General features: G+C 52.0%; 4 protein-coding genes across 5 annotated transcripts in view; all 4 read left to right on the top strand.

Moving 5' to 3' along the window:
* Positions 1-1904: 1904 nt before the first annotated feature.
* On the top strand, positions 1905-17353 carry SFPQ (splicing factor proline and glutamine rich). Of its 2 annotated transcripts, XM_068159313.1 has the most exons (12): positions 1905-2672; positions 3024-3212; positions 3311-3612; positions 3735-3830; positions 5116-5312; positions 5574-5658; positions 5940-6057; positions 6743-6791; positions 6872-6993; positions 16033-16077; positions 16348-16422; positions 17269-17353. In XM_068159313.1, exons 1-10 carry the CDS (start codon positions 2013-2015, stop codon positions 16051-16053), a joined length of 1839 nt encoding a protein of 612 aa, XP_068015414.1. In that variant the 5' UTR covers positions 1905-2012; the 3' UTR covers positions 16054-16077; positions 16348-16422; positions 17269-17353. The 2 variants fall into 2 exon arrangements, with proteins under 2 accessions (XP_068015414.1, XP_068015413.1); XM_068159312.1 differs by lacking the exons at positions 16033-16077; positions 16348-16422; positions 17269-17353 and adding an exon at positions 9628-10937 and having other exon boundaries at positions 1906-2672.
* Positions 17354-19235: 1882 nt separating this feature from the next.
* On the top strand, positions 19236-20996 carry TMEM35B (transmembrane protein 35B). Its single transcript, XM_068158927.1, has 3 exons — positions 19236-19845; positions 20200-20380; positions 20472-20996. The coding sequence occupies exons 1-3, from the start codon at positions 19738-19740 to the stop codon at positions 20600-20602; spliced, it is 420 nt and encodes a 139-aa protein (XP_068015028.1). The 5' UTR covers positions 19236-19737; the 3' UTR covers positions 20603-20996.
* Positions 20997-22999: 2003 nt separating this feature from the next.
* Positions 23000-24035, top strand: LOC137451467 (platelet-activating factor receptor-like). Its single transcript, XM_068158926.1, has one exon. The coding sequence runs from the start codon at positions 23000-23002 to the stop codon at positions 23996-23998; it is 999 nt and encodes a 332-aa protein (XP_068015027.1). The 3' UTR covers positions 23999-24035.
* Positions 24036-26507: 2472 nt separating this feature from the next.
* DLGAP3 (DLG associated protein 3) overlaps positions 26508-27912 on the top strand; it is a 32880-nt gene continuing 31475 nt past the window's right edge. The window contains exon 1 of the mRNA XM_068159307.1: positions 26508-26742. The gene's annotated coding sequence lies outside the window, so the exon portion shown is untranslated. The remainder of the gene's footprint in view (positions 26743-27912) is intronic.

Below are 27912 nucleotides of genomic sequence, written 5' to 3'. Positions count from 1 at the left end.
CACAATTGCCAGGAGGAGTTTCCACCCTCCGGCACAGTGTTTATTGACAGTGGGACATACTGGGGAGAACATCTCAAGCTTTCTTCCTCAGGGTTTGTTTTGGTAGGAGAGCAACAGCTGCCTAGTGTGAGTATTTGCAAAATAAACTTTACCAGAGGTCATTTTGGTTTCAAGTCCTCATAACCACATGGATGTTTCTTTGATTTCAAGCCCATAGTGCAGTCACAAAATCTATCATCACATCCCAGTCTCTGCTAGAAACCATGGAAATTCAAAGCTACTTTGTGGACTTCAGCTAGTGGTAGAGACTTTTGCAGAACTGGGAGCAGAAGTACACTCTTGATTTATCATAGAGGAGGCTAAAAATTAACAGCTGCCTAAACCGCAGCTCAGTTCTAGTTAGGACGCTTCAAAGGCAAACCCAACCCTTTCACACTCAGAAGTTTTTGTTGTTTCCCGAACAGAGACAACCAGGTGTGAGGGAGGCAGCTCCAGTTTGCATGCACTGAAAAGCAGTCCCAAATTCCTTCTTCCAGAGCTTTAACCTCTGAGACACCTCGTGGTAGAAACATTTACTGCTGGCAGAGAGGGGCTGGAATCTCGGAGAGAATCCATTTTAAAGCAACTTGGGGCTTCCATTCTGCTGCACTTAGAAGTGGTCGAAGTCATGCGGCCAGGGCAACGCTGAGTTGGGAGAAAGATCCATTTAGGGTAGATTTTTAGTTAAAAATGTAACACCACAGAGAGATTAATTTTGTTACTAACAAAGTCAGCCTTTGGCTGCCCAGGGCTTCAGGATGTGTTGATGAGATTTACTGGGTAATACTTTCTCACAATGCCACAGTAACAGTTTCTGTGCAAAATAGAGCAAATATGTGGCTTTCGCTCGGATTTCCTTTGGGGTTTGGTTCTTCAGCCCCGAAACCGAATGTGAAACCTCAGTGGGAGCTTGGGAGGGTGAAGGATGGCGACTCATGGAGGGCAAGTATAAACATGCCGTATTGTCACAGCAGCATGGCACCAGCACAGCACCCCTGGAAACAGTGATGTTAAAGAGTACTTTTGGCTTGTTTTCTGTATTAGATTATGGAATGCAGTGTGAGTTTTCGCAGCTGTTTTATTTTTGAGCTAGGAATAATTGGTTTACATTGGAGGGGTCTGACATCTACTTTCTTATCAGGAGACGAGCACAGAGCCGATCGTGGCTCGCTGCTCCAAGGGTTCATTTGGGCTCTTCCCTGTGCACCAAAGGGAGATGAGGAAAAGTGACCCCTCATGTTGGAACCGGCTTTCCACTGCCAGCCTTGGATGAACATTACGTCAAATTTGCTTTCTAAATAGAAGCGAATGCTGCCGGCCATGCTAAAGTAGCCAAATATATTTTTTGGGAAAAAGATTTGTTTGACATCTTTTCCAGCCGAAGGCTCTGTCTGCCCGGCGGGGTTGCCACGAGGTCCTGCAACTCGATTCCCTTTGCGTCCGAGCGGTCTCCCGTAGCTAGCAGCCAGTCGGAGTCGCCTGCCCTAGTCGGGGTGTTGGGACGCGACCGGGGCGCCAGCCTGCGCAACGCGGAGCCGACCCCGGCCGGCTGGCGGGCTCTCGTCCCACTGACGTCCCGGGGAGCCAATCGCAAGCCGAGCGCCTTTCGTGACTTCGCCTCCCGCCGATCAAATTGTCCTATCAGCACACGGGAGGTTAACGGATCAGCTCGTGCCAACGTCGGTGGTCAAGTGAGCCAATCGGCAGAGGGCAGACTTCTTTCCAATGAGATCAAAGAGCTAGTGGAATGCGGACATGTTATTGGTGGCTCCGCCTATCGGTCATCGCCGGTGAGGCCGGTGGTTGGTTAGCGGGGTGGAGAAGGTGGTTTCCGGGGGCGGGGAAACTATATTAGGGACGGACAAAGGCGGCGGCGAGGCCGATCAGCTCGCCGCCATTTTAAGCAGCGGGCTCTGAGGAGCAGCAGTTGCGGCCGGAGCAGCTCTTTTCTTCCTTTTCCCTCCGCCACCACCATGTCGCGGGATCGGTTCCGTAGCCGTGGCGGCGGTGGAGGCGGCTTCCACCGGCGTGGCGGCGGCGGTGGCCGTGGCGGCCCCAACCACGATTTCCGATCTCCACCGCCCGGCATGGGCATGGGCCAGAATCGCGGCCCTATGGGGGGCGGCCCGCAGGGCCCGGGCGGCCCACCGGGTGGAGGCCCGAAGCCTGAGCCGCCGAAGCCACCTGTGTCAACTTCTGCTCCGCCTTCTTCGTCCTCTTCGTCTGCCTCCACCACGGCGGGAGCTGCCGCCAGCCAGGCCGGACCAGGAGCGCCTCCGCCGTCCACACTGCCCGCAGGACAGCAGCAGCAGCAACAGCAGACCCCGGTCTCGACGCCCTCTTCTACTCCTTCTGGCCCTGGAGGGCAGCCGCAGCCCAAACCGAGCCCCAGCCCCACCCCCGCCGGCGGCCCTAAGAAAGGACAAGGACAATCTCCCGGTGGCGGGCCCAAGGGACCGGGCGGCCCTCAACAGGGACCCGGAGGGCCGCACAAGGGCGGGCCGGGGCACCGCGGCGGGCCGGGCGGAGAGCCACGGGGCCGCGGGCAGCAGCAGCACCAGGGACAGCAGAGCCTCTCCTCTCAGCAAGGCTCGGCCGGTGGCGGCGGCGGCGGCGAGAAACTCTCGGACGAGGTGAGTCATGACGCCCTCCCCCCTCCCAGAGCCACAAGATGGCGGCGGCTGCGGCCGGGCCCGGCGGCTCCGCGCGCCTTCGCCGCCATCTTGAGGGGAGGAGCGCGGGGGCGGGGGGCTGGGGAGAGGCCCGAGCGGAGACCGGCGGTGGCGGGCGGCGGAACCGGCCTCGTGGGCACCTAAACATGATGTGCGTGTTCCCTAGGTGCCCAGGCAGCTCCTGACTGCAGCCTGAGGGGTCTGTGGCAGTGTGGGTTTGTATTCGCTGGAGGTGGTGCTCCGGGCTTCTTGGCGGGGCAGGCGGCGGGGCTTGCGCGTAGTGATGGCTCCAACCGGTCTGCTTCTTTGTAGGGATTTAAAGCTAACCTCTCCCTTCTGAGGCGACCCGGGGAGAAGACCTACACTCAGCGTTGCCGCTTGTTTGTTGGGAATTTGCCTGCTGATATAACAGACGAAGACTTTAAAAGACTGTTCGCCAAATATGGGGAGCCAGGAGAGGTTTTTATCAACAAGGGAAAAGGCTTTGGATTCATTAAATTGGTAGGCTTTTTTTTCGTACTGTGCGTCCATCCGTTTAATTTTCACGAAGTAGCTATTTAAGCTCGGTTTTCTAAAACTGGATCTTAAACTCTCCCCAGGAATCTAGAGCCCTTGCAGAAATTGCGAAGGCAGAACTGGACGATACCCCCATGAGGGGCAGACAGCTTCGTGTTCGGTTTGCCACACATGCTGCTGCTCTTTCCGTGCGTAATCTTTCACCCTATGTGTCCAACGAGTTATTGGAGGAGGCTTTTTCCCAGTTCGGTCCGGTGGAAAGAGCTGTTGTGATTGTAGATGATCGAGGTAGATCTACGGGAAAAGGCATTGTTGAGTTTGCATCAAAGCCAGCTGCACGAAAAGCCTTTGAACGGTGTACTGAGGGAGTGTTTTTGTTGACAACGTAAGTACCTTGCTGCTGAGGAGTTTCAGTTTAGAAGCTGAACTGAATTGTTGGCTTCTAGTTTGTCAGAATAGAGGTTGTGATACAGCAGTGAAATGAGTATTATTGTTTTTTTTGTTCAGCACTCCTAGGCCAGTTATTGTGGAACCGTTGGAACAATTGGATGATGAAGATGGTCTTCCAGAAAAACTTGCTCAGAAGAATCCGATGTATCAAAAGTAGGCATTTATCCTTCGGTATAAAGAGTGTGTCGATGCTGTAGATTGTCCCAGGCTCTGAAGGAGGTGGAATGGTTGTTCAGAAACAGACTCTGAAATCTGAGTGTTTTCTGTTCTTGGGAGTTCTGGGAGTAGTTTTGCTTTTAGGTAATGTAACATGGGTTAGTTTAATGTATTCGTGAAGCTTTACATAAGCAGTTTTCTGCATTGTATCCCGAACAGCAAAGCCCAAAATAGCAGCCCAGCAACATATGGGGTTTGGTATGTGTAGAAACCCTTGAAAGTCAGGCTTCAAATGTTTGCTCATCCTCTTGTTGGGAGCTATTGTCTCACTTCAGGCATATCTTATGCTGATCTCATAGGGAAGTAGCAAGCTGAAGTTTTTATATGAAGTGATAAATAACATTTTAACTCTGTGATAAAACCCAGTAGCTTATGGGTTTGCTTTACAAAGCTGGTCACTGTATATGAGTAGATGAGAGAATGTAGAAGTCTTTTTCTAAGTTGCAGGTTTAGGTTAGGATCTGTGTGTTAAACCTGTTGGCAGAAATGTTGTCTTTTCCCACGTAAAGAAAAGGACTGCAAGGGGGATCCAGGCAGTCTTGTTTGTATGAGAAAGTGTTCAAAATTACTCGCTTTGATCCAGAAACTTTGAGGTTTGAGGAAGTGTCTCAAACCCAGCATAGCTTAGTCTCGTGTTCCTAAAATGTTGCAATACTTCACATTGCTAATGCATGAAAAGCTTTTGAACTTCCTTAGTTTTGCTCCATTAGTTACTGAATTTAAATCTCAGTTTCCTTAGGTGCCAAAATAAACTGTTGGCCCTCAGGCATTTTGAAAAGTATTTAAAAACAAAGTGAAGATTTTTTTTTTCCTTGCCTATTAGACACAGTCAGCTCTGAAAAAAAAATCCATCTCTCCATTTGCTGTTGTTTTGAGCAGCTCGGGCAAAGGCCTGACAGTTGCCAGCAGTGGAGTGTCTAAGGAAGAAGTTAAGAACAAGAAAAACATGCAGTAGAACTGTAAGTGAGAAGATTTGCTTGGGTATTACAGTACAGGAGGCTCCATTTTTGCTACAGTACTTGCAGAATTTTTGTATTAAATGCTGCTGTTCAAGCCTGTCAAAAGCTGTGCTGTTACCAGCATCTGTCACAGCAAGTTTCCTCATCATTATGAGGTGGTATCTTCAGGAGTCTTTGATGTTCCCTGATAATTCTGCTTTTCTGCTTGTGATCCTTTATTGACCTCTAGTTTCCCCTGTCTGAAACCATCTTCCTTCTTGCAGGGAGAGAGAGACTCCTCCCCGTTTTGCTCAGCCTGGCAGTTTTGAATTTGAATATTCCCAGAGGTGGAAATCTTTAGATGAAATGGAAAAGCAGCAGAGAGAGCAAGTAGCAAAAAACATGAAAGATGCCAAGGACAAACTTGAAAGTGAGATGGAAGATGCTTATCATGAGCATCAGGCAAACCTCCTGCGTCAAGGTAATTGGCTTTGAGTTCTGTATCGTCTTTTTGCTTTAGGTGTATGGCTGTTTAATGAATAAATTCATGCTGCTTATGGCTAACTAGAGAATGGCAGGCTCAAAAAGAGCAACTGATTGATTTCCAGCTCTTAATTGACTGCAGTATTATTAAGGAATACTGGCACTCTGAAGGCAGTTCCCTGCCACAGTGCAGGTGAGGTTGACCGGAGTTTAAATCCCTGGTTTGTGACATAGCTGCTGACAAGTTTCCCTTCTGCAGACCTCATGAGGCGTCAGGAAGAGCTGAGACGCATGGAAGAGCTCCACAATCAAGAGATGCAGAAGCGCAAGGAAATCCAGCTGAGGTTGGTCTGGCTTTCACTGGGGGGTTTCAGTGTTCTTTGCTTATTTTTAACATGACTTACATATGAAAGTTTTTATTTTTCAAGAAACACCACTGCTGCTTCAGCTCGTATTTGAGAAATTGAACTGCAGTGTAAGTTTTTTTTCCTTGAGTATTTTGAGCATCATAGAGTATCTCTTTTTTTTTGCTCAAGTGTAATTATTCAGTGCTTATGGGACTGATGTTGGTGGGAAGTGTTGGTTGTGCTGCACTGCTGAGCTTTGTCTGCTTTGGGATGATCAGGCAGGAGGAGGAGCGCCGCAGGAGGGAGGAGGAGATGATGATACGTCAGCGGGAGATGGAAGAGCAGATGAGAAGACAGAGGGAAGAGAATTATAGTAGAATGGGTTACATGGATCCAGTAAGTGAAATCATCATTGTTTTCCATGGATGTGTTACTGTGTTCAGGATTTCTTTGATGTCTTTTCATTATTGAGATTTTGGTGTGTTTTCAATGAGAGGATTGCCATGAAGATGATCAGAGGGCTGGAGCCATCTCTCTTGTGAGGACAGGCTGAGACAGTTGGGATTGTTCAGCCTGGAGAAGAGCAGGCTCTGGGGAGACCTTAGGGCAGCCTTCCAGTACTTCAAGGGAGCTGCAGAAGAGATGGAGAGGGGCTTGTTACAAAGCCATGTGGTGATAGGACAATGGGTAATGGCTTCAAACTGGAAGAAGCTGGATTGTGATGGGACATTGCGAAGCAGTTCTTCCCCATGAGGGTGGTGAGGCTCTGGAGCAGGTCGCCCACAAAAATTGTGGAGGCTCCAAACTTGCACGTGTTCAAAGCCAAGCTGGATGGGACCTTGAGTGACCTATTGTAGTAGGTGTCTCTGCCCATGGCAGGGGGTTGGAACTAGATGATTTTTGGGGTCCCTTCCAACCCAGACCGTTGTTTAATTGATGCATTTTGCTTCCTTGAATTTAGCTTACACAATGTCTTTGCATAGTTGCCATGGTAGTAGTTGGCTGTACATGTGCTTTGTCTCCTGCAAGGATGGGTTGGAGTAGTTAATTATCTGTGCTAAAAGCCATTTCTTCCATGCAGAGGGAGAGAGACATGAGGATGGGTGGTGCCACCACAATGAACATGGGAGGTAAAGAATTTTTTCCATAATTTCTTTATGTGGTTAACTCAGAAATTGCCAGAAGATGATTATATATTTCTCTTCCTTAGATCCTTATGCTTCTGCAGCACAGAAATTTCCACCTCTGGGAGGTGGTGGCGGAATAGGTTATGAAGCTAATCCAGGAGTTGGCCAAGCAGCCATGAGTGGTTCTATGATGGGAAGTGACATGGTAACGTATCCCGTGGTGGCTTTAGTTTAGCACAAGGGAAATGTTGTGGTTGGGAATTGAGTTTCTCTGCCAGTGTTCGGATGGTTGTGTAAATGTCACTGTTAACTGCTGACTCTCTTGTCAGGTGTTTAACACACAGAGTAGTGTGGCAGTACGTAGTGCTAGAGTAGTTGTTAACCATTATGGTAGCTTACACAGTCGGAAGTTGTTTGTGAGTTCAAATGTGCTCCTCAGCATATTTGCAATTAACTGACTTCATTGGACTTGGGAAATTCTGCGTCACTGTTAGGCTTGGAAGGATTTTTTAAAACGATAAATTCCATAGAGAATCTGCCAAATTCCATCATGAAAACACCTCCTTTAGTAGTTCTTCAGTATTCGATATTCTGTACTTGAGGACAAGAGCGATTTTTTGTCCTCCTTTCCTGTGTGTAATGTTGCATTTGTTTTGGCCCTTCCAAGCCTAGTTAGGATTGGATGCATGTTGGGATGGGTATGCTGTTAATTCAACAATCTGCTCATGTCCTTTTAGCAGCAGATTAACTTAATGAATGGTGAACAGCATATCACTGATGTGTGCTGGTGTTTGCCATAGAAGAGCAGAAATGCTGGTTTTTAGCTTTAGGCATCTTCCAGCCATCCTTGACTGTAGCCCTTTTGGGGCTCCTATTTCACAAAGGAATGACAGCCTGTTGTTTTCCTGTGGTGGGCATGACTATAGAGGTGGAGTTTGTTAAAGCCATGGCATATCTCATGTCCTGAGGTATGTTTCCAAACTGCACAATTTTTGGCACACTATATGTGTGAATGGGCTGCCAGCCCACGTGGTGTTAGCACACTGAAGCAAGCACGGATGTAGATTAAAGAAATGCTGAGTGGGTAGGACGGAGATCTGTTGGCTTAGGTGGTGATACCAGTGTGCTTTCACCCTCCTGAAAGGGTGTATGCTCTGTAGCACAAGCTGAACTAAATGATTTTTGGGTGGGTTTAGACCTCTGGCTTAATGTGGTGAGCTACCATAGTAGCTTAAGTACCTTCTGTTTTTTTGGGAACCGTATGTTTGGAATGATAACTTTGCAAGGCATCATTGATTCAGTAGACAGTGCCGCTGGCCTTTATGTATCCAGGTGATTCACTGATACTGAAGCAGTTCCTAAGCTTCCTGTGAGCAGTCAGGCAGTCTGTGATGAGTGCTGTGTACGTTTTTCTCCTGAAACTCATGGTACAGGTGCATGCTGAACTTGTGTAAGACTTGAAAAGGTGCTAATGTGCAGAAGGTGTGACAGGAAGATGGTTTAACTGCCTTGAGTTTCGTAGGACAGGGCTCTCTGCCACACAGTGCTGCCACAGTTACTGGGCTGATAACTTAAGCAGAACTGGAGATTAAACTCAAGCTGCCATGAAGTAGGCAGAAAGAACCTAGGTAATCTTCCCAAAATTCCTTCCTTGGAAGGATTGACACTTTTCAGAAGTCCAGAACTTGAAGTGTGCATTTTCAGTTGCAGATAACCTTCTGTAACAACCAACTTACCACTGTTCCGTTACTCGGTAGTGGAAAACTTGCTTGAAATGAAAGTTTAAAACTATCTTTGACTGTATAATGGCAGTTCTGTAGATGGAATGCTGATCACACCTACTGGTACAGTAACTGAACAAAGTACATGCAACTATAGAGGTACTAGTAAAAAGACCTGAAGCCTCTGCTTTACTGCAGGCTGATTTAGCTTTTACATCTTGGTGTGAAACCTTTCAACGCTGTGAAGTTGCGAGTTTGCCAAGAGCCTTGTGGTGAAGGTGGGGTGGGAAGGGAGATACTGACTTGATGCACACAGCCCTCTGTGCATAGTTCCAACTGGAAAGGGAATAAATTGTAATTTTTGGAAGACGTTTTGCATATTCTGCAGCAGCAGCTCTGGGGTCCGTGGGATGCTAACAAATGCAAGTCTTTGGAGCGAGCAATTGCGTTGGTTAGGTAAATCACTGCTCATTAGCTTTTTTCACTTATTTTTTTTCTTCTTGCAATCCAGTAGTGCTCACTCTCAGTTTTGGTTACTGCCTAAGGCCTCTGCAGTTTAGTCAGCAGACCTAGTCTGTTAACCCATCTTGAAAAGCACATGGTCTCTATTGCAGCACATGCCATTAACTGGTGAGTAGGCATTCTGTTTACCACGACATTTGATGAATGTCAGCTCATACTTGAGCGAACTGAAGAGTCATTCTCTGGCTAGGCTCGTGGAAATGACAGTGATGTAATCTGTAAGCTTTTCCTGCACTAAAGGTGAGAAGTTTGCAAGCTGTTTGCATTAACTTGGTTGAAAATTGCTAGAGCTCATTTGGAAAAGTTGTTTTGAATTCACATCTGCACTAATGCTTACATTTCTAGCACTGCAGGGAGGATCTGTTCTTTGTAACAGATGTATGAGAATGCATCAAGTGGGAACATACCTCAAGGCATGTATGACAATAAACTAATTTTTAAATTACCCTTTTTTCCTTTCTATGTTCCCGGTACCTGTGGATCGGCTCAATGGTGATTGTATCGACGAACCTTGACTACGGAACCTTCTAAAAATATATACTTAACACACATGGACATCAACTACCTATAATGAACTGTTAATTCTGTTCCAATAGCGTCCTGAACGCTTTGGGCAGGGAGGTGCGGGGCCCGTGGGTGGCCAGGGTCCTAGAGGAATGGGGCCTGGAACACCGACAGGATATGGTAGAGGGAGAGAAGAATATGAAGGCCCAAACAAAAAGCCCCGATTTTAGATGTGACCTGTAGTTTCATTCCAGTTTGTTTTTTGTCTGTCTTGTTTAGACACCAACTTTTTAATTCTTGCATTTTAGTAAGAAAGCTACGTTTTTATGGATGTTAGAAACTTACTGACCTAATATTTGTAAGTGGTCTGTTTGGGCGAGTACAATTTAATTATGTAATGCAGTGTTTCAAAACAAATTTAGCTGTTTTTTTGATGTATAACGTCCCTAACTTGATGGCAGTGTACCTTGTGCCACTGAATTCCCAAAGTGTACCAACTTTTTTTTACTGTGCTTCAAATAAATAGAAAACTAAATGTAGTAACTCTTCTTGCCATTCGTGGTTAAACGTACGAGGCTTTAATACCACACCTTGTGCAGTAAACCCAGAGTCCTGAACAGAGGTCAAACCAGACCAGGGTGTGGAACTGGAGTGAAGAGAGATCTCTTCCCAGAATGCCTCTAGCCTAAGATTGGGCCAAACAGTAGCCAAACTTTCCAGTAAGGTGCAGGTTTTTTGAGCATTAATTGTGCTGCAATAAGGAAGTAAATTCAAATCTTGCAAGTGCTGTAAGACAATAACCGAAGCTACGCTGCAAGCAGTGCAGTATGTAACATGTCCTCTTTTAGCTCTGGATAACGGGTGGTGGGATGGTAGCACGTAACCACCTTGGCAGTTACTGCTTTGGAATCTTTTAAAGACTTGAAGCAGAAGTCTAGCAATGGTTACTTTAAAAAGACAAAATGATAGAATGACTTGTATTGGCTGACTTCAGAACTAAAGGATTGTTAATGTGATATTTATATGCTCTTAAGCTCTCTGCGATTACAGGATCTGGCCTTGCTCCGTATTGCACCTGAAATTGCTTGGCAAAAAGACCAGACGTGTTACTGGAGTGATTTAAAGTTAACTTGCTTATGTCCTCATGCTAATTGGGTGGACTAATTTGCCTAGTTCAGAATACAATCATTTGTATTATGAGGACTGCAGGAACTATCCTTTAAATCGTGTAGCTGGTGGGCAAATTATGTAAACTACAGAAATTAGCTTGCTTGCATGATGGTTATCGCTCTTTTATTATTGATGTTTGGAGATAATGCTTCAAAAGTAGTATCTGAATCTGGAGTTTAATAGTTAATACTACACAGTGCAAATAAACTCCCTTTAAGGTTCTTTTGTAGAAGATTTGCTGAATTCGTTAGCTTGCTGTTCATTTCATTAAGCCCCAGAAGACTCTCAAAGCATTCTGGACTCATTGCTAAGGTAGTTTCTTTGCTTATTTATTACATTGTACCAGAGAAGCTGGGAACGTGACTTCCCAGTGTCAAATACCTTGGTGTTAATGCAGGATACATCAACCTGCTTGGCACAAAAGTAGGTAAAGTTATTTTGGCTGTACCTTCACACCATTCCCCAACCTACCCAGCATTCTGTGAGTAGCTTTTTAATCTTCCAAAGATCTTTTTTTACCCATTCCTTGTGCTAAGCATTGGCTAATTCTAAATTCTATGCTATTTTTTTTTCCTCTGTGAGTTAAAACTTCAGTATCAGATTTTTGCAGTATTTGAGAGTGCAGATGATACGATCCCTCTTGAAGTGCTCACTGGAAGTGCTGTTACTCCTTACATGAAAAAGTAGCGTGTTGTGAGAAGCTGCTATCAGGTAACACCGAGGTGGGAGTGTGAAGTGCATTAAAGAGCAGCTCTGCTCGCTTGAAGGCTTCTTAACTCTCCCAGAAAAGTTTGGGGGTTGCTAACATGCTACAACAATCAATTACTATGGAGGAAATTCCCAATTGGCAGTTCCCAAACTGTGGACCAAGCATTTGGGAGTACTTGTTGTATTGGACACTTAGTTTAAAAATGAGCAGTACCAATGCAATTTGCTTGATGGAAGTAGTGTTAATGAATGCATTTGTTTTCTGGAAGGGTGTTCGTGGGACACCCGCAAAAGGTCGGAGGTGTCTTGAGATGGGGAATTCTGAACTTTAAACATTAAATTAATTTTTTTCAGTTTATTTTTCAGATTACATGTCATTCTTTATTAAAGAGATGCTGGTGCATATCCTAAAGTATGTTCTTTTGTAGTTCTGTAACTTGGAAGAGTGAAGGATGCTGATGTCCTTGTACCTTACAGAGGTTGTCTTTTGGTACCCCTGTTTTGTACGTAAGCTACCGTTGCTAGGTATCAAAAATAGCTGAGTTGCAAAACCATGCTGAGTAACTACCCTGCAAGATTTGGCAGTTTTCAAAACATCAGAAAGTTGGGGTAAATCTAGCTTTGTTGGAGCTGCAGAAGCAGAGCTGCTAAAACAAGTTCTGCTTTGAGTTGGATGTATTAAAACAGGCATACAATGAACTAGCCAACTTCTTCACAAGACCTTTTAAAGGTGGTGTCTTTAAAAGCTGGCAAACATGTCAACTTGAAAATCTGCTAAAGCTGCTAAATGTGGGAGGTGAGAAAGATAAGTTCCTTTGCTCTGTTCCTAGGAGGTTTTGGACTCTCTTTTTTTTTTGATCTAAAATCAGATTGGTAGAATTGAAGCTTTAAAAAAAATACCAAAACATAAAAATGTTTAGAGAGGTGCTTTGTTGGTCAGACCTGTTTTTGGATGGTCTGAATCACATAGCCACATTTTTGTACTGGACTTGGAGGACATTGGCTGTTGCAATTTAGCTTGCTTTATCAAAATTGAGCCCATTTTGACACTGGGATCTCTAAAAACTGCAGCATGTAGAAAGTGGTATCATTACACACCTATCTTCATGCTTTCTCAGGAATGAATACAGTAATCTCTTCTGGTGTAGACACATTACACTAATCATTCATAACAGCTGATGAGAAACTGCAACTGCTTTTGAGATTTTGTGGTATTTTTGTGGTAGGAAAAAAATAAATCTTGGCTTTTCCTTGGCAACCATTTACTGTGGCAGCAAGTTTTTGCTGGAGTTTGAGACTGCAATTTACACTTTAAAAAAGCCCCAAACTAGTGGCCTGCTACATAACTGCACTTAGCCAGCATTTCTGCAGTTCATAACTGTGAGGAACGTAGTCCCACAAATGGCAATGGACATTAGGACCCGGATGTAGTATTCCTGCTTGCTCCAAGATTCTCATTGCCGACTGCGTACAGGTAGGTAACAAGCAATATCATCTAACTTGGTGACTTTCTATGTAATCTTATACCTGTGGGTATTCTGACATCACACTTCTGACTGTGGAATTACAGTGCAGCACTCTCCATACCTGTATATGTTGAGCTTGCAGCAAAGCCGCGTGGTTTTCGGTTTGAAGCTTTGTCTTGTTCAGAGGCAACAAGCAACTGGCTGTGGTTCTCAGATGAGCGTTTTCAGACCCGATTCCTTTGTGCATATCAACTCGGCTTGTGTGGCTTTCTTAGTTCTGATGTAACCAAGGTATTCTTAGATGAGCTCTGTGGGGAAGAGGGAATGTGGTCTTAGACTTGCTCAACTAGTCACCTAGGTGCTGTCAGTACCTAGAAAAGGACTGTTTAAGCTCTCTGTAGTGACCCAGTGGCCCATCCTCAGCACATCCCTCTGTAAGGTCCTGGCTCGGTAGGAAATGCTTTAGAATCACTGCTCTGGCCTCGGGTGCACTCCCAGCCTGCTAATACAGACAGCTTGGAGACTGGTGGGGAGTATTGCTTTTTTTGAGGACAAACACATGAGTGCTTGAATATCCCTGTGAGCAGTTTCTCAGAGCTTATTGGACATTCCAGTTGTCTATTTTAATCCTTGACTGACAAGCATAATGCATTCTTCTGCCTTTAATTGACAGTGATGAGGTTCTGTATTTCTGCATCATAGACTCATCTTGGTAGTGTAATGCTCAATTTCATTTTTCATCAGTCTTGGGGATGTAATTCTAAACTCTTCATTACTAGGAGCACTGAATGTAGTGTTTCAGGATTATTAACATGCTTTACATTTCCAGACATCCAGACATGCTGATCTGCAGATCTTTTGCATTAGCTCTTCAACCTGAATTTCAAGGTCCCTTGTTTTCAGCACATGATCTAGCTCTTGTCTGATGCTCAGTTTGTTTCAGAGGTGGTGTAATGTGTTTCCCTCCTTGTTCTGCAAAGTTCTGCTTTGCATTCTTATTTCTGGTATTACTGTCATGTTTGGACCCTTCTGTGTCATCTTCCAGGCAGGATTCTTGCTGGTGAACACGGGATCTGCTGGAGAGCCTTGCCCTGCTCTAATTGTCTTCTTATGTTCCTTTGAAAGCCTGAAGCAACAGCTGCACCTTAAGATCAGAACAGCAGGTCTTGGGTTACACCGCAGTGAGTGTAGCCAAACTCCAGCTAGTCAAGCAGTGACACCACTGTCACAAGTCAGTTTGGCTTCTCGGGGTGGCTTTACTCTTACCTGTGACTAGGGCTTCAGCAGCAAAACCAATGGCAGCCTGCATGGTGTCACCTAGCAAAACTGCAGTGGTAAACTCGAACCCAGTGCTCAGACCTGACTAGTTACTCCAGTGTGCTCCGGATACTTGACCTGCAGGAATGTCGTGGAGGGGTTATTGGCACATCTGCCTTGTTCTACATACTTGAACCTAGCAGTTTTTTGACACTCTTGGAGCAAGCAATCTGTGACTGAACCGTGGGTCTCATACCAGCTCTGACTGTCTGCAGTAATGAAACTTGGTGTGGTAGCTAACTTGAAAAGCAAATAGCTATGTCTGCTCTGAATCAGTCTGTAACAAGTGGGTACAAGTAATGACATTAAAGTGCTTGCATTGTGTTTCATCTTGGTTTAATCCCTGTATTATGAAAAAATACTTTTTCTCAAAAGCTTACCTGAAGCTCAGAAGTGTGGTGTCAGAATACATTTGCGTACCTGCTAGGCCCTCAGATCAGGTACTGGTGCTGTCAGGAGAGCCCAGCACAGCGTGGATGGGGGCTTTACTGTAACATTTAAGCATACACAGTGTTGATTTGCTTGCAGTTTTCCCCATAGCTAAACACTGAGGCCTGTGAGTAGTTTAGGACTCGAGCAGTACTGGGGTTGCATGTCTCTGTTAATCATTGCCAGCTGCAGTGACAGGATCAGGAGGGCCAGTGGCTTGTTCCATTATGTTAAATGAGGCTAAGTATGTTGGAAAGGATACATTCAAAGTATGCTGCTCTGGGTTAATGACTTGCCTTCTTCCACTTCCTAGCAAGTTTGGAATCAGCTAATTAGCTTCAGATACATTTTTTTTCTCTTCTCCTCATACCAGCTAGTGGGGCTGTGAAATAGCTGCTTACTGGAAAAGGAAAAAAAGGGAGGATTGGCCTTTTCCCACCTCTGTCATTGCTGCTAGATAATGATTGACATGTTAGGACTTGGCTGTGCAATCCCGCAGTGGTCTGTGAATACCCCATCTCTATAAATGTTGCTTCTGAACACCAGTACTGAAGAGCTAACTGGGGAGGGCTGGGAGGAGTGTGGCTATAAGTGAATCTGGAGTGTTAAAAAGGATGCACAAAGATATAGTATCCCTTATGCATGGTGTTTGTTGCTATGGCATAGAAAACAAAACGTGCATACTCTGCTGCTCCTGAGGGCCATGATAAAACCCAGGTGGTGGGTCTGAGACTAAACTTTGAACTTGGCCCCGCCTGGTCAGATCACACTGTGGCCACGGTGTGATTTGTCTCCCTACCAGAGGTGTGCACAGAACCTCACACTGCACCCCTGGCTGCTGCCCATTGCAGTTCACCCTTGACTTAGCTGCAGCAAAAGGCTGGGGTGGGTCTTCAGAAGGAAAGAACCTTGCTAAGAACAAAAGCTGTGACTGACAGTGCTGACCTCCAGTGTCTTCCTTTGGCTTTTGAAGCACTTGTAGGACTAGAGGAGTCAGGGACACTGCACTCCTTTGTGAAGGGGAGGGAAGGAGACAAGATTAGGGTGAAAAGAGTTGAAGTAGCTTGACAAAATTGTGAATGCCTTCACATAAGGGATAGTATACCTCTGGCTGCCATCAAACCTCACTGTATCAGACTGGTGGTTACGGTTTGTGCTCAGACAAGGTGCAGTTCTGCAGTCAACTACCTGCCTATTTCTTCATCTCTTCACTAGTGCTCAGGCTAGCCTATTTCTGCCCCTTATTTCTTCCACTTAGTATTTTGGAACAATCTGTAAATTTCCCCCCACACATACACCTTGTAACTAATCGGTCCATGTATCTTAAAACCTTGATTTTTAAGTTAGTTTTGAAATGGTCAGATTTTTTTGTGTATTACCTTAATAACTTCACTTGTTATCCTTTAGGTGAAGATGAAAGCTGAGTGAAACTGGAGTGCTCATCCATGGGAAGTAAGCAAAACTTCTGATCTTGTTTGGAGCATGGGGGAAATAACAAAGGCTTCTTGGACACTTGATGTTCAATCACCTTTGGGTTGGTGGCTTGAGAAATTGGTGTGAGTGAAAGGGTAGAACTTGAACCTGCTGTGGGGTTCAGCACCCAGGCTCTGTCTTGGGTTTTGGTGATATCTTGACAGTGGTGGTTAAAAGCACCTTTGTAGTTACAGGTTTGTACAAAAGATCTCAAAATCTCCATGGGTTTAACTTCTGAATGTTTTTCAGTTCAGGAGCAGAGCGTGAGCACATCCAGCATGATGCCCAGTGGTATATGGAGGGACCAGGACAACATGTGGACAAGTGAGTAGTTGGTGTCCTGACTGTTGCCTATCATCCTGTGATGTATTGTGCAGCTCCTGCCTGAAATTTGCCCTTGATTCATCTCAATGTTATATAAAACAGCTGAATCTTTCTTTTGTAGAGCCAAGATAGAACCATTGTTTGAAGCTTTTCAGCCCTGCAGCATCAAATAAACTGTCCTCTAAATGCTGTAGGTGGTCAAAGGAGAAATAGCCATGAATGGGGTGGGTGATGGTCAGCGAGGAGAAAGGGGAACAATGGAGCAGCTGCCTCTTAGATGTTAATTCAACTGAAAGCTGTTGAAAAACCTGCTTTTCTGAAATGTTTTTTTCTGAACATTGCACTCAAAACAACCTGGACTATAAACCAGCACTTAGAAAAGCACAGGCAAATGGAAATTTAGGGAAACCGACTTGTGGAGCTGGAATTAATGTCATTTTCCCTCTAATTTACCACTGAAACTACAAGGGGGAACTGCAGATATTTAAAATCTTGTGAGGACCACCACCCAAAGTACCTAAACTGAGGAGCTGAGGGGTGAGTAACGGTGTAGATCTGCCCTGACCGAACCTGTGAGGGCAGTGAGATTGAGCTGGTGAACTCCTGAAGCAGCTGGGCTGTGGCACCATTGCTAGAGTAGTAAAATGAAGTCATTTTGGCTCTGACATCAAAGTGGATGAAATGTGAATGCTGTTTGTTTAACCTCAAGTCTGACCTGAGAACTTAAGGTCCGAGAAAGCCTTGAGGTACCTGACCTGTTGTGCTGGGCTGACTCCCTCTGTGTTGTGTGTGGTGGCTGATGGTGGTTTTACTCTCCCCTGCTATCAGTGTGCTTTGTACTTGCAGAGGAAGATGGAGTCTGATGCAGTGAAGAGGAGCCAGGAGCATCCAGCTTCTAAAACTAAATAAAATATTTATTTTTTCTTACAAAGGCCTCTGTGTTATTCCAGCCTGGCCTTGGGGTGGGTGTGTGTGACCAGCTGGTGTGGTGCAGACTTTGAGGAACACTGACACAAGGAGGCGCAAAAGATGGAGCACAGGGGTGAGAAGGGTCATTGGATCCTGCTCTGGAGAGGACCACTCATGACCAGTACAAACCTGATGTTCACAGAACCGTCCTTTTGTTTCCCTGATGAGATTGTGCTGTGGGCTTCCTCTTATGGTTCAGGTGATTAGTTCTGAGTGCAGCTGCTGAGGACCCTAAGGTTGGGGTTTCTTTTAAGGGGCAGTGGTTTGGAGCTAGAGCAGAGCACATTTAGATTGGATGTTAGATCATCTTTACCATGAGGGTGGTGGAACACTGGACTGGGGATAGGTTGCAGGCTCTATCCCTGGAGGGAGTCAAGATCAGGCTTTACTGGGCTCTGAGCAGCCTCCTGAGCTGTGCCTGCTGACTGCGGGGGGGGGTAGAGGGGGGTGTTAGACTAGATGGCTTCTGGAGATCCCTTCCAGCCCAGTGTGTTCTGTGATTCTCTTAAGCTACACTTGCACCTGAGGCATGCAAGCCTGTGTTCTGTGGTTTGGATCACAGAACTCGTAACATCTCTGCATGCCATAGGGCTTGCAAAGGGCCTTCAGCTGAGGCTGGTGCTGCCTGAAAAGTTCCTGAGTGTGCTCTTCACTTGTTCATGCAATCATGTGACTGCGTGCAGGGTAGCTGAGCTATTTCAATCAGATTTCATCACCCTGGTATTGGCCATACTAAAATGGCTCCAGCCAGAAAAACTCCATACTCTAGGGGCTGAGTTTTGGAGGATGTCTTCACACCGCCTGCAGGCTTATGCAGCTCCTCCCCCCCAAATTTTCTTTTCCATGAATGTCCCCATTTCCACTCTGGCAGCATGGGCTGCTTCCTATGTGAGGTTTCCAACCTGAAGGTGTTTCCAGTGTTCAACAGGCTAATACGCTTCACCTGCTCCAGCTCCCTGCAACTCAAACCCTGGTCTGATTGTGCAGGGAACGAAGCTGATGGAATGTTTGGGAGAAAGGCAGAAATCCTGGGGTAGGGGTGGGGGAAGAGTCGGGAGCAGCCCTGGCCTTGGCCTCCTGAAGGCAAACAGAACTTCAATCTGTTTGCCCAAAACCTCAACCTCTGTCCTGTTCCTGACCCGACTCAGCTCTGCAGTGGGGGTGAAATGTGCTGTGGGAGAAAGAGCACGCTTTGAGAGCTGAAAACCAGGCAATTTTTTTTAGCTGAAAGATGATGCTTGTGGTGGGTGTGTTCTCCCTGGAACAAGAAAGCCGGGAGCGGTGCTGAGATGCGGTACCACCAGCGCACTGAAGCCGTGACCCTGTGCTGTGGGTGTGAGGGAGCCGAGTTGCTGCCATTCGTTGTGCAGGATTTGGTTGTGTTTGAATCCTCTTAACCCCCCCCAGGGGGTTATCTGAGACAAGAACGGCTGTAACCTCCCCTGGCCTGTTGCTGTTTATCATCCAAATTACAGCAAGCAGCTCCTCAGCTGCAGCTCTCGCAGAACAGCCGGGGACCGATGTGTTGCCAGGGGTAAAAATAGCTCCAGTGCTGCACACCCATGACGCTGCACGGCTGTGCTGGGGTCGGTGCTGATCCGAGCTGGTGGTGCCCCCCGTGCCTGGGACACAGCTCCTGCTCCTTCATGTTTTATTGGCATCAACAAAAATCTTTCCGCTCAGCTTAACGCTGCTGCCGTCAGTGCCGCCGCACTCCCCTGGGCCCTGCCGCTCGCCAGCCGCGTTCCGGAGCCTGGCCGTGTGCCGGGGGCCGAGGCAGGCGCTGGCGCAGATGGTGACGCAGGCCCGGGGAGCGCGGGGAGGGCGGCAGCCGCCTCCGTCACCCCAAAGCAGTCTCCCCAGTGCCGGGAGAGAAGCTGCGCCGCAGCTGCCCGAGCCCGAGGAGCTGATGGCAGCCCTGCCTGCACCCCTGCCTGTGCCAGGGTCTGGGCAGCCCCTCGCACTGTGGCCGCCCGGAGCTGGTGACCCTTCGTGGGTGCTGGCACGGGGCTCGACCCCCTCATGAAGCCCCAGCTGTGGGGTTTGGGATTTTTGTCTGGTTTTTTTTTTCCACGTTTCCCCCCTGCCCCCAGCTCTCGTTTGGTGGGGGGACGGTGCTGGCCGGGGCGCGGAGATCGCAGCCTCAGGGGTTTGGGGAGGTGACGCTGCTGATCTAAGCACTCCCTGCCCTCGCAGCACCCTATGGCTGTGCGATACCCCTGTCCCTACTTCTGCTGCGGCAGCCGGGGCCGGGACCGGCGCCAAGGCCAGGGCCCGGATCAGAGTCGAGCGGAGCCGTGCTGAACCGACCCGCCCCCGGCCCCGCCCGGCCGCGCGTCCCCCGCCATGGCGGCGGCATTCAGGGTCCTGCGTGTCCTGCTCGGGCTCTTCTTCCTGCTGACCGGCGCCGTCAAGCTCACGGAGCAGCTCTCGGCCGACCTGCACCGGCACATGGTGAGCTCGGCTGTGGGGCGGGCGGCACCGAGCCCCGGGGCTGCGGGGCTGAGCCCGTGGGTGGGGAGGAGCAGGTTGGGTTACTGGGGTTTTGGGGTGCTGAGGTGCAAGGCTGAGCCCTTGGGTTCGGGGGGTGAGCAGGCTGGGGTGGTGGGGTGAGCCCCTTGGGGTGCTGGGCTGACTGTTTCGGGGTGAGCAAGCCTGAGGCCTTTTGGGGTGAGCAGTGGCTGAGCCCATTGAGGCATGAGTCTAAGTCTCTTGGCATGCAGGGCTGAGCAGGGCAGACCCCACCAGAGGGGCTGTGCCCCCCAGCCCCAGGCTCAGAGCTGCTCCACTCCCCTCCTGCCTTTCCAGCAGTCGCAGTTCGTGCGCTTCGCCGAGGTCTTTCCCCTGAAGGATTTGGGGTTCACGCCGGAGCCAGGCCAGTACCTGGCAGTGGTGGGCTGGGTGGAGGTGGTGGCTGGGCTGCTGCTGGCGTTCGGGCCCCAGCTCCTGCAGGAGATCAGCAACTTCATCCTCAGTGTCATCATGATCGGTGAGAGTGAGCGGGCAGCTGCCACCCCGTGTGGAGCCTGGGGGGACTCTTGGGCAGGGACCGCCATTCCCACGCTCTTCTCCTCACCCAGGTGCCATCTACACGCTGCTGGTGCTGCGGGAGCCCCTGGCCATGTGTGCCCCTGCCACCCTCTGCCTCGGCCTCCTGCTGCTCCTCAACATCCGTGGGTATGGGCCCCCCTCAAAGCCCAAGTTCGAGTGACAGGAGGCAGGACGGATGGCTGGGGTGGAAGGGTGGCAGGAAGGGTGGCAGGACACACAGCAGGATGGTTGGCTCAGCTGTCAGGAGGAGATGCCCTTACAGCATTTTGTAGGACATCATCGTACCCTCTGAGGTAACCTGGGACTGCTGCATGGTGTAGCCTCTCCTGCTGCTGCCAGGGATCCTGGAGCTGGTTGTCCCCACGCTGTGTGACCCAGGCTGGTGCTGTGGGACTGCTGGGGCTGCTGCACCACCGTGGCACTGCCACCACTCTGGCAGCTCCGTTGTTAAACCTGCACAAGGTGACCAGCTCTTCCTGGGGCTCAGCCGGGCTGGGGCTGGCTCTGCTCTCCTGCTGGCTTTTGTATTTTGGAATAAAACCTCTTGTTTTTCATGTTTTGTTTGCCCTGTTTGTTTCTGCCTCCCTAATGCTGAGCCCAGGGGGCTGAGGGGGTCTCTTGGGCTTGGACATCCTGGTTGCCTACTGAGGACAAGGACTGAGAACAGGCAGAAGCTGGCAGCAGCTGATGTGGAGGCAAAGAGATGGTGGGGGAAGCCCACGTGGGGGTGGGCGCTACCCAGAACTGCTCAGCAATGTTGCCAGGTCATTTGCTGCACACCCAGGGGGTGGCAGTGGCAGCATGACCCCTCCCCAAATTCATTCCCAAGCAGCCATATGCTTTTTGGGGATCCTGCCCTAGTGGGATCCTGAATCCACAGGCACCCCTCTGCCACCCTAGATGGGCACAGCCAACGTGGTCCACTCAGGATGAACCCAAAGGTCACATTTGAAGCCGCATCTCCCAGCAGGTTGGCTGGGATGGCTGTGGGTGGAGACTGGCCAGCTTGGGGTGAGCAGAGCAGATATTACACCCTCATACCCCCAGCAGGACCTGAAGCCCCTTCCACCAAAGGAGCATGCACAAATTGCAGGGCCATACAAAAGCAGTGAGTCAGATTTTCACAGAGTTTGGGGGTGACCCTGTGAAGCTGCTCCCCCTAAATCCAACTTTGAAGCCAACAAAAGCTCTAAGAGCTGAGAGGAGGCAGATTCCAGCTTTGATCCCTTTCAGGGCATCCCCCTTTTTTCTCCAGCTGCTGGGTGCAGAAACTTGACCCCTCCACCACTTTCATCCCAGCGTGGGTGGGTAAAGGGCCCTGGGAAATGGTCCTAAAAGGGGCTGGGGGCATGTGAGGGGGGCCAGCCGTGCCGACAGCAGCTTGCCCAGCCCCCCTCACATGCCCCCAGCCCAGGCAGCCGGCGCAGGGGGTCTTAGCGTGGCTCCAAACTGGGAATCCCCCATTACATACACACACAGGTGCTGCCTGCAGGCACTACCCCACACAGGGGGCTTGGGATGGGAAGGGTGGGTGGGTCGGGTGGCCCCTGCCTCCCCCTACACATAAATCCTTCCCCAGCCTGGCTGGATCAGACAGTGAGGAGCAGCCAGAGAGGACACAGCTGGTTCAGCCCGACTCAGTGGGGTAAGTGACCCACTTGATGTGGGTGAGATGAAGAAACAAACCCCTGTGGAAACAGGGATGGGGGAGGGCAAAGGAAAGTGGGATCATGGAGGGAGCTGGGGGCTCCTGGGGGGTGTCTGCACTGACTCTGAAGAACTGAAGCCTACCAAGATGAGCCTTGAATCCCTTCCCAGGGGAGCTCATGCCCTGTTTCTCAGCCTGGTGCTGGGTGTGCCACATCCAACCCTGCCATGCTGGAAAACACCCTCTGGGTGACTCAGAGCTGTTGGAGAGGTGTGGGCAGGTAGTGATGGGAGGTGAAGGAGCTGCAGCCCAGGGATGCAGCCATTGCAGCACAATCTGTTGTTTTCATGGTCAGGACCAGCAAATAGCAGGGTGGCAACCTGCCTGGAACAGGGCTGGGGGACACAGGGTGCTCGTACCTCCCTGTCCATGCCTCTCCATTCCAGGGCTTCTCCATGGCTGTACTGGGGGGGGGGGGGAGGGCGGGGATTTGGGGTGCTGGGAGCAGGACAGGGATGCGTGGCCCCAGCAGGCAGGCGGCTGTGTGGGTGGTGTTAAGCCCCACAGCTGCCAGCTGGAGCCAGTGCAGCACCTCCGGGTGCTGCCGGTCACGGCTCTGCCCCTTGGCTGTGGTGCAGCTGTGCCTGCCACTCCCCAGGGAGCCCTGGCTGGGTGGTGTGGGGGGACAGGGCTGGGGCTGGGCTGGGAGGAGATCCTGGAGCTTCTTGTCTCCTGGGAGGAGCTGTTGGAAGCTGAGCCCCTCTAGCAGATGATGGCATCCCCACTGGTGATGCCCCCGGTGCCCAGCTGGAGAGGCCATCCTGCCCGGGTCACTGTTCCTCTGCTGTCCTCCGGAGGCTGTTTGGGGCTGTGCCACTGACTGTCCCCTCACCTTTGCAGGAGCCTGGGATGAACCTCTCGGCGCCGGGGCTGTTGCCAGCAGGGCACCCTGACGACTGTGTGCCCGACGACCCGGTGCAGTTCGTGCTGGTGCCCGCCGTCTACTGCCTGGTGCTGTGTGTGGGGCTGCCGGGCAACCTGGTGGCCCTGCTGGTCTTCCTGCAGAACGGCAAGGTGAGGAAGGCCATCCGCATCTACCTCATCAACCTCACGCTGGCCGACATCCTCTTCAACCTCACCCTGCCCCTCTGGATCTCCTACTACCTGGCTGGGGGGGACTGGCTGCTCTCCGAGGCCGCTTGCCGCCTGGCAGGGGCTGCCTACTACCTGGCGACCTACAGCGCCGTCACCTTCATGGCACTCATCAGCTTCAACCGGTTCTGCGCGGTGCGGGCGGCGCGGCGCCGGCTGCCGCTGACGGGGCGCCGGGGAGCCGCGCTGGCCTGTGCCGTGGCCTGGCTGCTGGGGCTGGGCTGTGCCGTGCCCACCCTGGCTGCCCAACAGACCTTTCCTGCCCGCTCCGGTGCCACCGCCTGCTTCGAGCAGCACGGGCGCCAGCGGCTCTACGCCTACGCCATGGTGGCCTTCTTTGGCGCTGCCTTCCTGGTGGTGCTGGGCACCTACGCCTCCATTGCCAGGGCTCTCTCTGTGCCCACCGCTGCCTCGCCAGGCTCCCACCGGCAGCAGGCGCGCGCCATGGTGCTGGGCATGTTGCTGGTCTTCGTGGTCTGTGTGGCACCCTACCACCTCACGCTGGCCCCCTGGGTGGGCAGCCAGCCTCCTGTGCCACCCTGCGGACCCCCTGCCACCCTGGATGTGCTGCACGCACTGAGCGTGGCCCTGCTGAGCCTCAACAGCTGCCTCGACCCTCTTGTCTACTGCTTCTCCATCCGGTGCTTCCGCGCCGACCTGGCACGGACCCTGCGCAAGCTCGGCCGCTGCCTCCCGCTGCCCCCGCCGGCCCCCGCCGTGCCCGGTGCCCGCACCTCCTCCTTCGCCTCCTCATAGTGGGGTGGGCACCGAAGCCCTATTGCTAGCTGCCCTGATGTCTCTGTCCCAGCAGGATGGGGTCCCTGGCACCTGGCTGGGGTGGGGAGCAGCCTGCAGGGAGATCTGGTTTCGTGCAGCCCTCCCCTCTTCCTCCCACCTCTGTTCTGCTCTGCCTGTGGTTATGGTCATGCATGGATCCTGCCCTCCTGTGAAAACAGGCACCAGGAGGGCAGAGGATGAGCCACGGTGAGACAGGACAGGGATGGATGCCCGGGGGTTGCTGTCCCTTCCTGGGGGTCTCCTTCCCATGGGGACAAGCCTGATGAAAGGCACCCATGGCATGAGCCAAACTGCCTGGTGGGGGAAGGGGTGGAAAGGGGGGCCTGTGGCCAGTCCCACCCTGCAGTGTGCCCCGGTCTCACAGCCTCATCCCTCCTGCCTCAGTCAGGATTAAAAATTAATGAACCAAAGGGTTCCCCCATCTCTTTCCTGGCAGGCACCAGTGCCAGCTGCCCCTGCACCCCGAGACAAACCTAGGCATGGGACATCACCTGGCACCCCATCTCCACCCCCCTGCAGCAGGATCCTTCTCCAGGGAAGATCCTGCACCAGGGACTGCTGGGCTCTGCTCCCCCTGCCCCATCCCCTGCCCGCAGATGTGTGGCCATGGTGGGCACAGTGCAGCTGCCAGCCCTGTTCCTGCCACCCACTTTCCCAACGAGCCCTGGCATGATGTGTGGGCGGCAGAGCTGGCGCAGGGCCGTGGGTGGCAGCGTGGGAGGATGGTGTTTTCCCAGCCCTGGCTCCTTCCTGCTGCCACCACAACCTCCTTCCCTGGCACTGCACAGACAGGAGCCGTGGATGGATGGTGGCAGCCACATGGGCTCTGGGGCACAGGGACGCTGGTGGGTGCATCAGCTGTCCCTACCTGAGGGTTTCACCACCCCAGCACAGGGCTGATCTCTGGCACCCTCCAACCCACAGGTGTCTGGGAAGGACATGTGGCATGGGGAAGGAGGAGATAGGCTGCCCCAGGGACAGCTGGCACAGCACAAGCAGGGTGGTAATGGGATGGCTGTGCCTGTCGGTGGTGGTTATTAACCACTGCCCAGCTGCCAGTGGGAAGAGGAAACTGCAGGGTAAGGGCAGACCTCAGGGGGACAGAGTCCTTGGGGTGTGCCATTGTGGCTCAGGGACACCACAGCTCAGTTAACCTGGCAAGGGCTTGCAGGATGCCAGGGTGCCCATGGCATCCAGGTGCTTTGCTCTGGCTCGATGCAGCTGTGCCCATGGGCTGGGCTGGATGGAGCTGGTCTCCATGTGCCATGGTGCCACATCTCAGCAGAACTGGGACACAGCTGACGGTGCCTCTGCTCTACACCCAGCCCTGGCCCAGTCCTCCTCGACCACCTGCTTGTTCCCCTTCTGAAGTTCATATGAAATGTTAATCCTTTTATGTAACTGCTCAGGGAGGTGGGCAGAGCTCTGTGCCCTGCATGCAGCAGGAGCAGCTTTGCTGGCGGCAGTGTGGGGCTCAGTGAGAGCTGGGGCTCACCCGCCCCCGGGGGGGCAGCAGGGATTTTGGGGGGGATCTCTGCATGCCAGGACTGTGAGCTGCCCCAGCTGTGGTTCTGGTGGAGTGTCCTGGGGAAGAGTAGAGGGGCAACAGTGGTGGTGGCTGAACAAAGTGCCCCAAGATGGAGGTGGCTCCGCAGAGCCACAGTGCTGGGATCAGGGCCTGGGTCCAGCCTCACTCTCCACAGTGTGCTGCTCTCCAGCTGCACCCTGCTCCCCTGCCCACATCCTGCTGGGTAACACAGCCAACATGACTGGGACATGGACATAAACCATCAGGACCTGGCTGCTTAAAATCTTGCTCCAGGTGCTTGTCTGGGCTGTGTCCCCCTTTGCTTTGGCCTGGCAAGTGGCATGGCAGGTACCTTTGAGGCCAGCATGGTGCCAGGGCTGGGCACATGCCATGGTATGGCTCCTGCAGCTGCACACAGTGAGGTGTTAACCAGGTTATTGTTCTGCTGAGCTTCTGACCCGGGCATACCATAATAATAATAATAATAATTATTATTATTAGCAAATTACAGGGCGTGGTATGAAGGGCTCAGTGGATGGGCAGCAAGCTAGGTCCCTGGGGGCTGCACCCTGCCCCTGGCTGTCCCAGTACCCCAGGGCTATCCTGGTACCCTGGTTGCCACGGGCAGGCGTGGATGATGGGTTCCAGTGTGCCCCAGCTGGCTGCCCACGGGCGGGTACCACCCATCCCAGCGCTAGCCCATCCTGGCCGGGTAGAGCCCGCCGGCGGCAGCTCCCTGGTCCCTGCTCCTCCCAGCCCAGTCCCGGCTGCTCCCCGCCGGGGGTCCCGGGTACCGGGAGGCGGCGGCAGAGCCGCACCGGAGCCATCTTGCGCTGCCGCCGCCCGCTCTGACTCCCGGGGAAAATCCACCGCCGTGTCTTGGCTGCGCCGCGGCGGCTCCGCACCGATCCGTACCGATCCGATCCGCACCGATCCGATCCGCGCCGATCCGATCCGCGCCCATCCGCACCGGTCCGCGGCGCCTCCGCACCGATCCACGCCGCTCCGCGACCATCCGCGCTGCACTGCGGGGCCGCCGCCACTCGCATGCTCCCACCCGCGGGGTGCCGAGCCGGGACCGACCGAGCCCAACTGAGCCCCTCCGGTACCAACCGGACCGGGCCGTCGGGGAACCGCCCGGCGGCGGTTGGAGGATGTAGGCGGCGGGAGCGGGGTAAGAGCCGGCGGAGGGTGTCGTGGGGAGGAGTGGGGGTGGTCGGTGCCTCAATGCTGCCGTCCCCCGGGGATGGCATCACGGGGCGGGCGCGGGGGCTCTGGTCTCGGGGGATCCGCGGTGCCCAGAGCGGTGGGGTTGTCCCCGACGATGCGCTGGGGCCCTGCGGGACAATCCCCTTCCCCATGCCGGGGGATGGGACGCGTGTCCCGGGGACCATCTATTGCCGGCGGGCGGCTGCTGGGGGAAGCCGGGGGAGCTGGCAAGATGGCTGGGGGCATCGCGTCGGCGGGTGCGGGAGAGGGCCGCGGGCACTCCCCACTTCCAGCTGTGTGAGGTTTTGGGGAGGGGGTCGAAGCTCTCAGCCCCCCCACCCAAGAAGGTGACACCAGCCAGCCTGCTGCTATCCCGCTGCGGGGGGCTCAGGCTAGAGTCTGGCAGGCCCAGGACCCCTCCCCAGCCTGGTAGTCTCCCCTCTCACCATCCTGCGAGGCTGGGGGGCAGAAAGGGTGCTGCTGCTAGGTGCGGGGGCCACGTCCTGGCTAGGCTTGTGCAGGTCCGGGGCTGCCAGCAGGTGCTGGGAGCTGCTGCAGCGCCTGAGCCGAGCTGTGGCTGTTGCCGTGCACCCAGGCTCCATGGCACAGCCCAGGCTTGCCGGCAAGGAGGGCAGATTCTGGGGGGCCTGGCTCTGGGTCTGTCCCCTTTTGTAAGCCTCTGCCTCCTGGATGGTTGGGTGTTGGGGGAACCAGCCTGATCTCTCCACCCTATGCTGAACCTGCAGAGCAAGTTGGCACTGGGACCACTGGTCCCCCTCCATCCCATGACATCCAGCCCTGCACGTCACCTCCCTCATGGGGCACAGGGCTACACTGCCGGCAGGGTCCTTGCCTGCTCCCTGTGCCCCAAACAGTCAGCAGGGGACAGAGCCAGGCTGCTGTGTGCAAGCTGCCCCTCTGGCAGCCTGGGCTGGGAGGAGGCAGCCTCCTTGGTGTAAATGAGGGCAGGATCTGGCCGGCAGCGCAGATTCTCCTTTAGGAGATGGATGTCGGTTCCCATCCATCTCCTTTCCTTGCCCCTGCACTCCCACTGTCCTCCCACACATGTTTGCATCTCCTGGCCCTCGAGGACCCCATCTGCTGGGGCATGGAGCAGGGGATGGCCACCAGGAAT

This window comes from Melanerpes formicivorus, unplaced genomic scaffold, assembly GCF_026170545.1.
Source record: "Melanerpes formicivorus ecotype bairdi unplaced genomic scaffold, bMelFor1.0.p_v2 SCAF_45, whole genome shotgun sequence".
Taxonomy (NCBI): Eukaryota; Metazoa; Chordata; class Aves; order Piciformes; family Picidae; genus Melanerpes; species Melanerpes formicivorus.
Note: the sequence above shows the minus strand (reverse complement) of the source record. Positions and strands in the feature narration are given on the sequence as shown.